This window comes from Phocoena phocoena, chromosome 2 (genome assembly GCF_963924675.1).
Source record: "Phocoena phocoena chromosome 2, mPhoPho1.1, whole genome shotgun sequence".
Taxonomy (NCBI): domain Eukaryota; kingdom Metazoa; phylum Chordata; class Mammalia; order Artiodactyla; family Phocoenidae; genus Phocoena; species Phocoena phocoena.
The window spans coordinates 37,133,215-37,146,704 of NC_089220.1; the positions used below are offsets into that span (position 1 = coordinate 37,133,215).

A 13,490-nucleotide genomic window follows, 5' to 3' on the forward strand; every position below is an offset into this window, starting at 1 on the left:
AATATAATAAACTATGCTGGCTATTAAAAATTTGGTTGGACATGACTAAAGATGAATCAAGTAATGATCCTAATTTTATTTTAGGTTTAAATTTTAGAATTCTGGCTTATGAGCATTACTTTAGAGGATATAGAGCATCTTTAATTGCAACTTTAAAATAAAAATTTTCTTACCTGTAATTCAAGAGGTATTTCACTGCTTTGAAGCAGGAACTGTATCTTAGCCACTCTTTTAGAAAATTCTGAAGGTTTTTGTTCATGAACTTGTAACTCTTCCTAAAACACACAATGTTAATGGAAAATATCTTTTTATTTTATACCTTATTTTCTGGTACCCCTGATTGCTATTGAAAATATATAGAAACTGAAAAAGCCTTTAAATTTCCCCTAATCACTTGATTTTTGATACAGTCCTGGGAGTTGCAAAACTAAGTGTCTTCATGGGTCAGGCATATGTTATAACTGAGTGAAACACTCTAGCAATAAAACGAGAGGGGCCAGGCTTGCGCCACAGCAGAATGCAGTGCCTACCTAAAGGCATGACATCTCAATAGCTCTGTACATATAAACATACACATAAACATATAAAGCCAACACACACACAGACACACACACACACACACACACATACACACACACACGTTAGCAGAATTTGGCCCACACGGTAGCCGTTATAATCCTTAACTTCAAATTTTTAAATAACCTGTATCTCAAGACAAATTTAAGGGATACTTAGTGACAATTCATTTCACTTAGAAAATCAAAATCTTACTTCACAACTGTCATAATATACCCAGGAAACTCATAAATCGCCACACATTTTGAAAGTCTTTTTCCAAAAGTATAAAAATGGATATGTGAATTTAAAAGTGAATAAAGTGACCAAAATTAGAGAAAAAAAAATAAGACTTGAGACATTAGACGTGACATACTGCAAAGCCATCATACACGCATAATACATTTTTATATTACACTGAACCACATATAACTGCCACACTTAACTGTTTTTTGACATACGAAGATTGTAATTTTATATGGTCCAAACTAATAATATGCAAACAACCAGCAACAGAAAGAATGCTTTTTAGAGTTAAAAGAGATAACTTTAAAAATATTTTAACTTTAAAAATATTTTTAAATTATTTTTTTCTTTTCCATTATGGTTTATTACAGGATACAGAATATAGCTCCCTGTGCTATACAATACGACCTTGTTGTTTATCCATTCTATATATAACAATTTATATCTGCTAGTCCCAAACTCCCAATCTATCCCTCCCCCGCCCCCTCTCCCTCTTGGCAACAAGTCTGTTCTCTATGTTTGTGAGTCTGTTTCTGGTTTGTAGATAAGTTCATTTGTGTCATATTTTAGATTCCACATATCAGTGATATCACGTGGTATTTGTCTTTCTCTTTCTGACTTACTTCACTTAGTATGATTATCTCTAGGTCCATCCATGTAGCTGCAAATGGTATTATTTCATTACAAGAGATGAGTTTAATTCTTTCTAAATGGCAAAACCTGAGATCACTGTTTTAAAAAACCAGCCTCTTTTGAAGCTCTATAAAGATTTTGATATTCAGCCTTGTGTTTTTTTCTAATCTTTTTACTTTACTTGAAGTATAGTTGATTTACAGTGCTATGTTAGTTTCAGGTATACAGCACAGAGTAATAATACCTGCTAACATCTTCCTGGATACCACAAAGAAAACGATGGAATTCAGGTTCACTCAAAGAATAATGAAAGAAATAAAAGATTTCTTTGTGATTTCTCTACCCCTCTTCAAGAAAGCAGACTTGATATTAAAATGTCAACTGTCTACAAAAAGAACAAATATTTTATTTCTGCTTAATTAACCTTCAGCTTTTGCCTTTCCTCTTCAGTCAGTTGATATAATTCCATTTTTTGAAGGATCTTTTCAGTCCACTCATCAATCCCATTTTTTAAGTTAAAAAGCTTGTCCCATAAAGCTAGAGCTCGACCAAGATTTTCATAGTAGTCTTCTGTCTTCTCATTTATCTACCATAATTAAAAAATAAAAGTAACATATTTAGTGGTGAAAAGCATAAGAACAATTGTTTCAGTCAAACACAACTTTAAAATAAAATTTTAGATTACCTCTACTTGCTAAATAATTTGCTTTATTCATCAACAAAAAATTCACTTTAACGTACCGTGTAGTTCTTTCTTCTACAAAAAAAAAAAAACTTAGCTGGTTTGCTGCAGTTTATATGCAATTGAAAGCAATAGTTTTCCTATTTTCTAAACCACAATAATAAAAAATGCTTTTAAAAACCCAGAGCAGGGGGCTTCCCTGGTGGCGCAGTGGTTGAGAGTCCGCCTGCCGATGCAGGGGACGCAGGTTCATGCCCCGGTCCGGGAAGATCCCACATGCCGCCGAGCGGCTGGGCCCGTGAGCCATGGCCGCTGAGCCTGCATGTCCGGAGCCTGTGCTCTGCAATGGGAGAGGCCACAACAGTGAGTGGCCTGTGTACTGCAAAAAAAAAAAAAAAAAAAAAAAACCCAGAGCAGGGACTTCCCTGGTGGTGCAGTGGTTAAGAATCCACCTGCCAATGCAGGGGACATAGGTTTGATCCCTGGTTCGGGAAGATCCCACATGCAGAGGAGCAACTAAGCCCATGCGCCACAACTACTGAGCCTGTGCTCTAGAGCCTGCGAGCCACAACTACTGAGCCCGTGTGCCACAACTACTGAAGCCTGCATGCCCTAGAACCCACATGCTGCAACTACTGAGCCCACACGTTACAACTACTGAAGCCTGCGTGCCTAGAGCCCATGCTCTGCAACAAGAGAAGCCACTGCAGTGAGAAGCCCACACACTGCAATGAAGAGTAGCCTCTGCTCGCCGCAACTAGAGAAAGCCCGTGCACAGTAACGAAGACCCAACGCAGACAAAAAAAAAAAAAAATTTAAAAAAAATTTTAAATATCAAAAACCCAGATCAAAATATAGCACAAATTCTTAATTTATAATTCATAAAAATATCATTACTGTTCAACCAAAAATTATTTTTAAAATATTAAATAATGTTGAACATCAACTGGCTGCATGGATGGATAATACATTAACTAGTTTATTTCAAATAAGTTGAGTATGCACTTGTATATCTAAAAGAGTATAGACTCATTTGTTAGTAAAATAGTACCTAACTCTGGGCGTAAAGCTAAATCCCAAGTCACAAACTTTATATTATTTGAATATTTTTTATAACGAGCACTTTTGAATTTTGTAATTAGATAAAAACATAAAAGATACAAAAGAAAAGATCAATTGTTATTAAATAGAATTTCTAGTCAATTAAATTATCACTTACATCAAGCCACCTATCCACAATAATATTAGCCTCTTTCTCAAAAGGAGGCTCTTCAAAGTTTCTCATTTTATTTAGATGAAATTGTAGATTTTTGCAGATCTGGTTAATCTTGTCTACAACTTCTAAATGTTCATTAAATTCTTCTTTAACAACTTCAATCTGTAAAAATGATATGAAACATGTTTTGATATATTGATACAAACATAAGACTTACTGTCCCACTTTCTCAATGAAAATTTTTTCGAATCCTAACCATCTGGTTTATTAATAATCCTACACCCAAATTCCTTGTCCCACTCTGCATGATGAAATATTTATAATGATCTAAAACCATCTTTCTAGTGCATGTGAAATAACATTCTACCAAAAAAAAGCACCTCTATTCAATCGTATAAAAAAATGACAGTTCCTAGACTCCTCAAACAGGAATCATCTTTGTCATTTTGAAGAACCTAAGTGCTCATCTGAATAAAACAGACAGAACTCTAAAACATCTTTAATGTGACTTCTAGTTTAATCTTTCATGATTCTAACTTCCATGTCATTTCTAACATGGAAGGTGAAACAATATTTAACCAAAAGGCCAATGATTTTAAACTATAAAATTAAATGTGTGTCGAGTAATGCAATCTTAATGTTTCCACTCAATTTACTAATCTTATACAAGCATTTTTAATGATTGTATAAAATTTGAAAATAGTGATTTCTCATAAATAAAAAACTAAAAATTATATACCCACAGGGGACTTCCATTTCTGGGAATATGCAGTAGGCATAATTTTCCCATTAAGCACAACTAAAAACCCTGGACATCATATACAAAACAGACTTAAGAAGACTGAAAAGTGAGGAGTTCAAGGAGGGAGAATGGCTGGGAGCATCAGCTCCAGAAGACAGCCTGGTGGTGAGCTCCCTGAATTTTTTTTTTCCCTTGGATATCCCAGACTGTGTGCTGGAGAAGTCAGAAGCTGGTAAGATCCACAGACACAGACCAGGAAAAGCCTGCTCTCTTCAGCCCAAGAACCAGGAATAGGACAACCTACCAAGACAGAAAACTTTTAGGAAATAATCACTCACTGGAGCAAAATACCATAGGAAACACTGTAGCCCAATGCCCACCTGTGCCAGCAAAGGTCAAGTGTAGAGCCTAGACAGCCACCATCTCCAGGCTGTAACAGGAGCCCCACTCTCCCCCAACCAGGGAAGAGAAGGCTGAGTAGAGCTGGGACTTTCATTCCTGCTGGGCAGTAACAAGTGCGCACACGCGCGCGCGCACACACACACACACACACACACACACACACACACACACACATATCCATGATGTCAGGGGAGGCTGCCTAGGGAGCTGTAATGAGGAGCCAGGGAGGTGTCAGTAGAGACCTTGTGGGGAAGCAGAATGCCCACCCCCAACCAGCAGTAACAAGGAGCCCTCTGTCTCAGGTGTCCTTATTTGCAGACAACATGATTATCTATGTCAGAGAGCCCAAGGAATCTACAAAAACACCCCTAGAACTGATGTGTGGGTTCAGAAAGGTCACAGGATACAAGATAAACATAAAAATCGATTTCACTTCTCCATATTAACAATGAATACATGGACACAAATTTTTAATATTATACCATTCACAATTACTCAAAAAATCGAATACTTAAGTGTAAATCTAACAAAACATGCACAGGAACTATACGCTGAAAACTATAAAATACTGATTAAAGAAATCAAAGAAGATCTAAATAAATGCAGAGACATACTAAGTTCATGGATCTGAAGACAACATAGTAAAAATGTCAATTCTCCCAAAATTGATGTACAGGTTTAATGCAATTATTATCAAACCCAGCAATACTTTTGTAGATATAGACAGGATTATTCTAAAATTTATATGGAATAATAAAGGAACTACAATAGCTAAAATATTTGAAAAAAGAAGAATAAAGTGGGAAGAATCAGTCTACTTGATTTTAAAACATCATATAGGTACAGAAATAAAGATTACATCAACTGGCAGAGGGACAGACACACAGATCAATAGATCAAAGTGAACCCAGACAAATACACCCAACTGAGTTCTGACAAAGATGAAAAAGCAGTTCAAAGGAGGAATGGGAGCCTTTTCAACTTATGGTGCGGGAGCAACTGGACATCTATAGACAAAAACATAAACCTTGATCCAAGTCTCACACCTTATACAAAAACTAATTCTAAATGGATGATGGACTTAAATGTAAACCATAACACTATAAAACTCTGAGGAAAAAAATAGGAGAAAATCTACAGGATCTTGTGCTAGGCAAAGAGTTCTTAGACTTTGACACCAAAAGCACAATCCATGAAAGGAAAAATTGATAAAATGGATTTTACCAAAATTTAAATCTTTTGCTCTGCAAAAGACCCATTAAAGAGATGAAAAACAAGCTACAGTTTGGGAGAAAATATTTGCAAACCACATATCTGACAAATGACTACTGTGTAGAATATATTAAAAACTCTCAAAACTTGACAGTAAAAAAAAAAACAATCTACTTAGAAAATGAAGAGATATTTCAGCAAAGATGACATACAGATGGCAAATAAGCACAAGAAAAGATGATCAATACCATTAGCAATTAGGAAAATGCCAATGAAAACCACAAAGTGATACCACTATATATCTATCAGAATGACTAAAATAAAAAGTAGAGGCAATATCTAATGCTGGCAAGGATGTACAGAAACTGAATCACTCATACATTACTGGTGAGAATGTAAAATGGTACAGCAACTCCGGAAAACAGTTTGAAAGTTTCTTTAAAAATGAAATACATAATTAACATACAACCCACCAACTGTACTCCAGAGCAATTAACCCTGAGAAATAAAAACTTATGTTCACAAAGAAGCCTATACAAATGTTTATAGCAACTTTATGCATAAGAGCCAAAAACTAGAAACTACCCAGATGTTCTTCAGAGGTGACAGTTAAACAAGCTGTGGTACATCCATACCATGGAATCCTACTCAGCAAGAAAAACTACTGATGCATGCAAGAATCTGAACGAATCTCCAGAGAATTATGCTGAGTAAAAATAACCAATCGCAAAAGGTTACCTACTGTATGATTCCATTTATATAAGATTTTTGAAATGACAAAATTATAGAAATGGAGAGCATATTAGTGGTTGTGAGGGGGTGGAAGCAAGAGGGAAGTGGTAGGGCTATCCGATGACAGAACCAGGGATAGTCTGGTGATGGAAACGTTCCTCCTCTTGACTGTATGATTGTCTGTAACCTGACTGCAATATTGCACTACAGCTTTACAAGATATTTCCATTGGGGAAACTTAGTAAAGGGTAGGCATAGGATCTCTCTGTATTATATCTTATAACTGCATATGCATCTACAATTATCTCAAATTTAAAAGTTTAATTTAAAAAATTAAAATTACTTAAATGTTTTAAATGGAAAAAAAAAAATAACTGGGGCAGTTTCTGTCTCCTGACTGGAAGCTGACTGATACACTGGCAGAGCTGAGATGCAGACTCAGGTGTTTTTCTCCCAGTTCAGGACATTTTGCATAGGGCATAATAAATGCTTGTTCAATTAAATGAAAAATACATATATGTATGTGTGTGTGTGTGTGTGTGTGTGTGTGTGTGTAACTTAATTTTTATTACATTCAAAGAACTTTGTTGTTACATTGACACAAGCCACCAGTGGGTGAAGAGAAAAGAAAGAGCAGGAGAGGATACTTTTAGCATTGACAGGAACTGCAGGCTTTGTCCTACAATGAATGGAAGGGGTAAAATAAAGGAAACTAGATCCCCCCCTGACATTTCCCAAACTTTAATAGTCCCCTGACATTCTAGCCTTCTAGTCTTACTTTTGCACTTCTGCCTTTGATTAAAGAGGGTGGAAATTTGGCACCATATCCTAGATAAACATCCAGGTTTCTATGGTTTTGAAGGACAAAAGTTCTCAGTGGTATCATACTTCAGCCACTGGTGCAAAGCATCATGACAATACATACACCAGAAACTGATTGTTTCTGAAGACAGTACCTAAGTCATCACAAAATTAACTGAGAGTTATGTTAACAATTGGTACTAAAATTTGCTTTTTTCAGACAGTTAAAAAAAGCATATGAGAAAATAACTAAACACAAGTGTACTTCTGTATCTTCCATACAAAATGATACATCATTTCAGCAAATATACAAAGATACCACACTAGATACAAGATTCTCAATATAATAATAAAAGCCTGGGCATTTATACGTTTCTTAAAGGTAATTACAGTTCTTTTGTTAATTTTTAAAATATTTTTCTGAGTAAACCTTTACATTTCAGAAAGGGGTACAGACAAAGCAAAGTTAGCCATTTTTTACTTCTATAATATACATGTTTCAAATATGTCTTCAGGGAAGGCAATATTATGATGATTGGAACATGACTTTGTAGTCAGATAGACCTCAGCTTAAATAATGATTCTGTCACTTATTAGCCATATAATCTTGGGAAAGTTATTTAATCTCTATCCTTACTTTGTTTCTTTGTTTACAGAGAAAGTTGCTAATCTGTCCAGCCAAGCCAGGGGTGATGATGCCATCCCAGTGGACCTGGAAGGCAGAACATCAAGCCAGAGAGGATTATTCTCAAGCCTTACGGTTTAATGTTGTTTGCCTTGTTAGGTTTCGGACTTCCTTGGGACCCAATACTTCTTTCTTCTTTCCTATTTCTCTCTTTTGGAGTGGATATGTCTATCCTATACCTGTCCCACCACTGTATTTTGAAAGCATATAATTTGTTTGGCTTCATGGGTTCACAGCTGTAGAGTGTAAAAAAATGAATAAACAGGGCTTCCCTGGTGGCGCAGTGGTTGAGAGTCCACCTGCCGATGCAGGGGACATGGGTTCGTGGCCCGGTCCGGGAGGATCCCACATGCCGCGGAGCGGCTGTGCCCGTGAGCCATGGCCGCTGAGCCTGCGCGTCCGGAGCCTGTGCTCCGCAACGGGAGAGGCCACAACAGTGAGAGGCCCACGTACAGAAAAAAAAAGAATAAACAGAAACCTAAATTAAACAGAGTTGGGAGACCAGTTGGGGTGGCAGAGCCCAATAGGAAGAAGAAAGGTTCCTTTATTGGCAAAGCCTCAGCCAACGAAAAGCCATAGACTCTGTCTACTACAGCCCATCCAACGTCTTTTTCCCCTCTATAAAAGCATTCTTCTCTCCTTGCTGTGCAGGGACTTGCACATGGCTCCCATGGGTGCAGACCCTGAAATGCAATTCTCTGTTGATCCCAAATAAATCCCTCTTTGCTGGTGAAATATCTGTCAGTCCATTTGTTTTGGATAAACAAGAGGAATTCCCTCAGGATGAAGTACACCTTGAGTTTCACTCATATCTAATTTAGATGATATTTAGGTGAGACTTTGGACTAAGCTGGAGCGAGTTAAGGCTTTTAGGGCTGATGGGAAGGAATGAATATACTTTGCATGTGAGAAGGACATGTTTTGAGGGGTCAAAGGCAGAATGTTATAAACTGTGAGAACTGTCTTCAGAACTGTGTGAAATAAATTTATGTTGTTTATAAGCCCCCCAGTCTACGGCATTCTTTTATAGCAGCCCAAATGGAAGAAGACAACAGCCATAGAGGAACTAATCATAGCAGAGGGGTCAGGACCTGGATCTAGATTCCCATCAGGGAGACTCACCCAGGAGAGGGGCCAAGTGCCTGAAGGTGACAGAAGTTTTATTAGTCAAATAAATAACTTGTCCGGAAACTGCAGTTTACCATTAATGGGTTGATGAAGTCCTAGGCACTCTGCAGGCTCTTTACAGATGTTACCTCACCTAACCAGGAAAGGGACAGCTCTGCTGGTAACAGGATCCCACTTAGTGGGACAAAGGCAGGACTCCAGGAGTGAGGAGGATTGGCACAAACCAAGAACAGCTGCCAGTCAGGAGGGATTCACTATCTGGTCAGATTGAAAGGCAGCGACCCAGGATCTGTGAGTATCTAAGGCAGAGACCTGGATCCTGAAACAAGAGCACAAGCTGGGAAACTGGTATCAGGGGCACAGTAGAAAAGTAGCTATGTGAACTGGGCCACAAGGCTGAGGGGATTTTGAAAAGCTGATCATGTTGGATACTCTGAGAACCAAAGCTCCTTAATCCATCTGGATGAGGACATGATCCTCCTAGATCCCAAGACTGCCAAACCCAGAAGCTGCCTCTGCCGGATGGAACCAGACAGGTTGCATCTAAGAGATTCCGACTGCCAGCCTGCTCCTAGCATGGTGGTCTCCCTCGATTAAATCTGATGGGAAACCAGTTAAACAGTCACATATTGTACAACTGGTGTCCAAGCAGAGCTCTTTCTGATTGGTCAGTTCCAAGAAACTGCGTCTGAGAAAGGAGGCCGCAGGCAGGGGCTACTCCTCATCTGTGGCACTGATGTGACTCTGAGTGTCACTTCAGCCTCAGGGATAAGAGTTCTAGACAAAGACTAAATTGTCTGTAAGAATCTGGTCTACAGGCATACTTCAGGGACATTGCAGTTTGGGTCCAGACCATGGCAATAACGGGAGTATCGCAATAAAGCAAGTCACATGAACTTTTTGGTTTCCCAGATATATATAAAAGTTATGTTTACATTATACTGTAGTCCATTAAGTGTGCAATAGCATTATGTCTTAAAAAATGTACATACCTTAATTTAAAAATACTTATTTGCTAAAAACACTAATCATCATCTGAGCCTTTAAGCAAGTCATAATCTTTTTGGTGGTGGAGGGTTTGAAATACTGCAAGAGTTCCCCAAATGTGACACAGAGATGCAAAGTGAGAAAATGCTGTTGGAAAAATGGTACCGATAGACTTGCTCTACAAATGGTTGCCACAAAACCTTTCAATTTGTAAAAGACACAATAAAGCAAAGTGTGATAAAGTGAGGTATGTCTGTATATAAGCCTCACTGCTGTTGCTCTCAGCCACCGGGAACTTTAATAAAATTGCTTTCTAACAACCAGGTGTATCAAGTAGATGATATTTCACAAATGCCTCTGACATTTTGACAGCACTTTAGCATAGAGTACTCATAAAACCAAGAGGAAAAGCAACTTTCTGGTGAACAGTAATACAGTGTAGTGTATCCTTTCCTAACTATTCCATTCTTCTGCCACTCTGGTTGATAACCACATAAAATCATAGAAATAATGACATCTAGTGTCCAAAAGTGTTATTCTTCTTAAACTATGAAGTCGTGATTGGCGAGGCTATGAACATAGACGGAGCAACTTGGAGATAAGCTCACACATCTTTACGAAGAAATAAAAGGGAAGAAATAAAAACATAATTTTTCCTTTATCCACTAACAAGAGACGGGATTTTCCTAGTACCTTCTTTCTCTCAAGGTTGCAATGAAGTCTCAGGGGTTTTTTTTATGTGAGAAGTCAGTGCACAAACTGTTCCAAACTTTCAGAGGTAGCAGCAGGGGCAACCCCAGACTCCAAAAGAACCACACCATCAGTATCAAAACCCAAACAGATGCAACCCAGCATTAACCCGGGGACCAATCTTTTTCAAGCCCTGGGGATAAATTCAATAAATTCTTAGATACCTGGTAAAACAAAGTCACTAGTAACTTCTTCTAAACTAAGTTTCGAAAGTGACTCCATTGATAATATCCTCTCTATTGTTGGGCTTGCAAGTGAGGCCGCTATGTAAAGTTTCCTTTGGAATTTGGACTCACCTCTGCTATCCTTTTCTTCAAGTTCTCCTTTCCCATGTAGGAAGCCTGGAGGGAGATGATATTCTCTTCTTTTTGAATCAAAGTTGTCAGGACACTTTTAAAATTCTGATATTGTTTTAAGAGCTCCAAAACTCTTTCACATTGGTCAAGGCTATGAAAAAAAGTAAAACAGCTAAATTTCTGAAAATAACAAAACCATTCTTTCTCTTTGTAAGTATCTTACAATAATGACTAATAAGTTATAGAAGGATTTTTCCTCTAGACATGGTTTATAATATTGTTTTACAATTTAACCTAAGAATGATGGCATATATATTTATTTGACAAATGGATGGTATAAATAATCACTGGATTACTATTGTCACCAGGTCAATATTAAAAAGTCACCGGATATAAGCTCTGGAACGAAACAGGATTTGTAACCATAAGGAACCAGCACCTCAATTTCATCATTAACTAAAAGATAATTTGGAAAACAATGCCTCCCCAGCATCATTCTTAGAGATTGCTTCAGTGTTAATTCAATATGATTCAATTATGTCTATTTCAACTCATTCTAGATTTAGCCCTTTAAAAAAAAGTTTAGTACAGATGATGTGGCAGCTAAGACACCTGGTTTCTAGCTATGGTTGGGCACTAATTAGTCATGTGACCTTAGGTAAGTTACTTGAGGCTCTTTGGACCTCAGTTCTTTCCTCTGTAAAATCGAAAGGTAGACTAGATCAAATCCACAAACAGACTTCATCTTGACTACTGTATACTCAGGTTCCAGTAGGAAGTAGGAACTCCACAGATGGAGTTCTGTGGTGAAAGGACCACTGATAGTAAAGTTAAGGGAAACCACCAAGGAGCTGAGACACCCAGAGACTAACCCTTCCAAAAATAGGTACAGCACCTGGGCTCAAGGGGAAAGAGGGAAAGTGCCCTAAGCCAAAGAGGTGTCAGTAGGAGCTGCTGGAACCACTTGCTGAAAAGGGAGGGGGTTAAGACCACCCCGATTTCTCTCTCTTCTTGGTTACTAATCTCATACTAGTACCTCCCACTTCCTAACCCAAATGGAACCCTTGGCTTGGGTGGTACAGCCTGTAGGGGTCAGCCCTCTCAACTACTCCTACCCCCAGGCAGAGAGTAAAGGGAGAAGGCAGGGATGGAGACTCTTCAGCCGAATCGCCAACCAGGACTGATAGGTAAGGGCTGCCACAGAATTAAGAAAACTCTTGAGCCTTGTCCAGGCTCTGTAGGAAAGATGGCAGTAACTGACTGGCAACATCTGGCATTTAAGTGGAGTGTGGGAGGATAATGCCCCCAACTCCCAAAGACGCCCACGTCCTAATCCCCGGATCCTGTGAATATGTTACCTTACATAGCAAAAGGGACTTTACAAATGTGACTAAATTAAGGATCTTAAAATAGAGACATTATCCTGGATTATCTGAATGGGTGCAAGACAATCACAAGGGCCCTTATAAGAGGGAGGCACGAGGGTCAGAGTCTGAAGGAGATGTGATAACAAAAGCAGAGATGAGACAGAAAGACAGAGAGAGATTGAGATTTGAAGATGCTGCAATGCTGGCCTTAAAGATGGAAGAAGGGGACACAAGCCCAGGAATGGAGTAGGTGGCCTCTAGAAGATGGAAAAGGCAAGGAAACGGATTCTCTCCCAGAGAGTCCAGAAAGGAATGCAGTTTCACTTTAGGATTTCCAACCTCCAGACTGTAAGATAAGTTTGTGCCGATTTTAAGCCACAACATTTGTGGTCATTTATTACGGGAGCAATAGAAAACTAATATAGGTGGGGCAATAATAATTATAAATACACTATGTATTTGTCCTCCCTCTTAGACAACCTCTTAAAGTCATTTGTCTGTAATCTAGGATTCCAGGTCTTGCCCCAGACGTTGGCCCAGTGAGCTTCGAGCGTGAAACTCTTAAGTTGGCCTCTCCTTGAGGCCCACTGGAATGTGTTTTCAACATACAAATTTCAAAAAGTTAATTGTGCCACAGACAATTTTTCAGATTTGGGAGGAATTTTTTCCTTACCATTCAGTGACCGAAGCTTTTGTATTCTCCCACAAGAGTGCTGTGCCTTGGCACTGTTGACTCAGAGCTTTCTCTCTGCCGTCTTTGAATTGTGGAAGAGAATTCACCATTTCTTGCAAGTGTTTCTTCTCTTCTTCACATTCATCTAGATCCTTATCTAGTCTGAGTAACGATTTTTTCCTTGATTATGAGAGAGAAAAATTTAATGGCCAATTAGGCGATTTGATTCAACACAAACATGGGTAATTTGTGGGAGCACACTAACTTTAAAGTGTCCTCATGAGGTTCATGCCTAAACCACACATTCCTATGACAGAGGTCAGGAGGCTCTGCATTTCCAGAATACTAGCCGGTGTTTTAAATAGAACAGACATAGAAAACCA

General features: G+C 38.4%; 1 protein-coding gene across 2 annotated transcripts in view; it reads right to left on the reverse strand.

Annotated features, from left to right (window-relative positions):
• SYNE2 (spectrin repeat containing nuclear envelope protein 2) overlaps positions 1-13,490 on the reverse strand; it is a 281,501-nt gene that overhangs the window by 179,760 nt on the left and 88,251 nt on the right. For both annotated transcript variants that reach the window (XM_065871886.1, XM_065871885.1), the window contains exons 30-34: positions 13,108-13,287; positions 11,068-11,218; positions 3,336-3,494; positions 1,859-2,020; positions 174-275 (exon numbers count right to left, since the gene is read on the reverse strand). In XM_065871886.1, the coding sequence (XP_065727958.1) occupies positions 174-275; positions 1,859-2,020; positions 3,336-3,494; positions 11,068-11,218; positions 13,108-13,287 (754 nt within the window). The remainder of the gene's footprint in view (positions 1-173; positions 276-1,858; positions 2,021-3,335; positions 3,495-11,067; positions 11,219-13,107; positions 13,288-13,490) is intronic.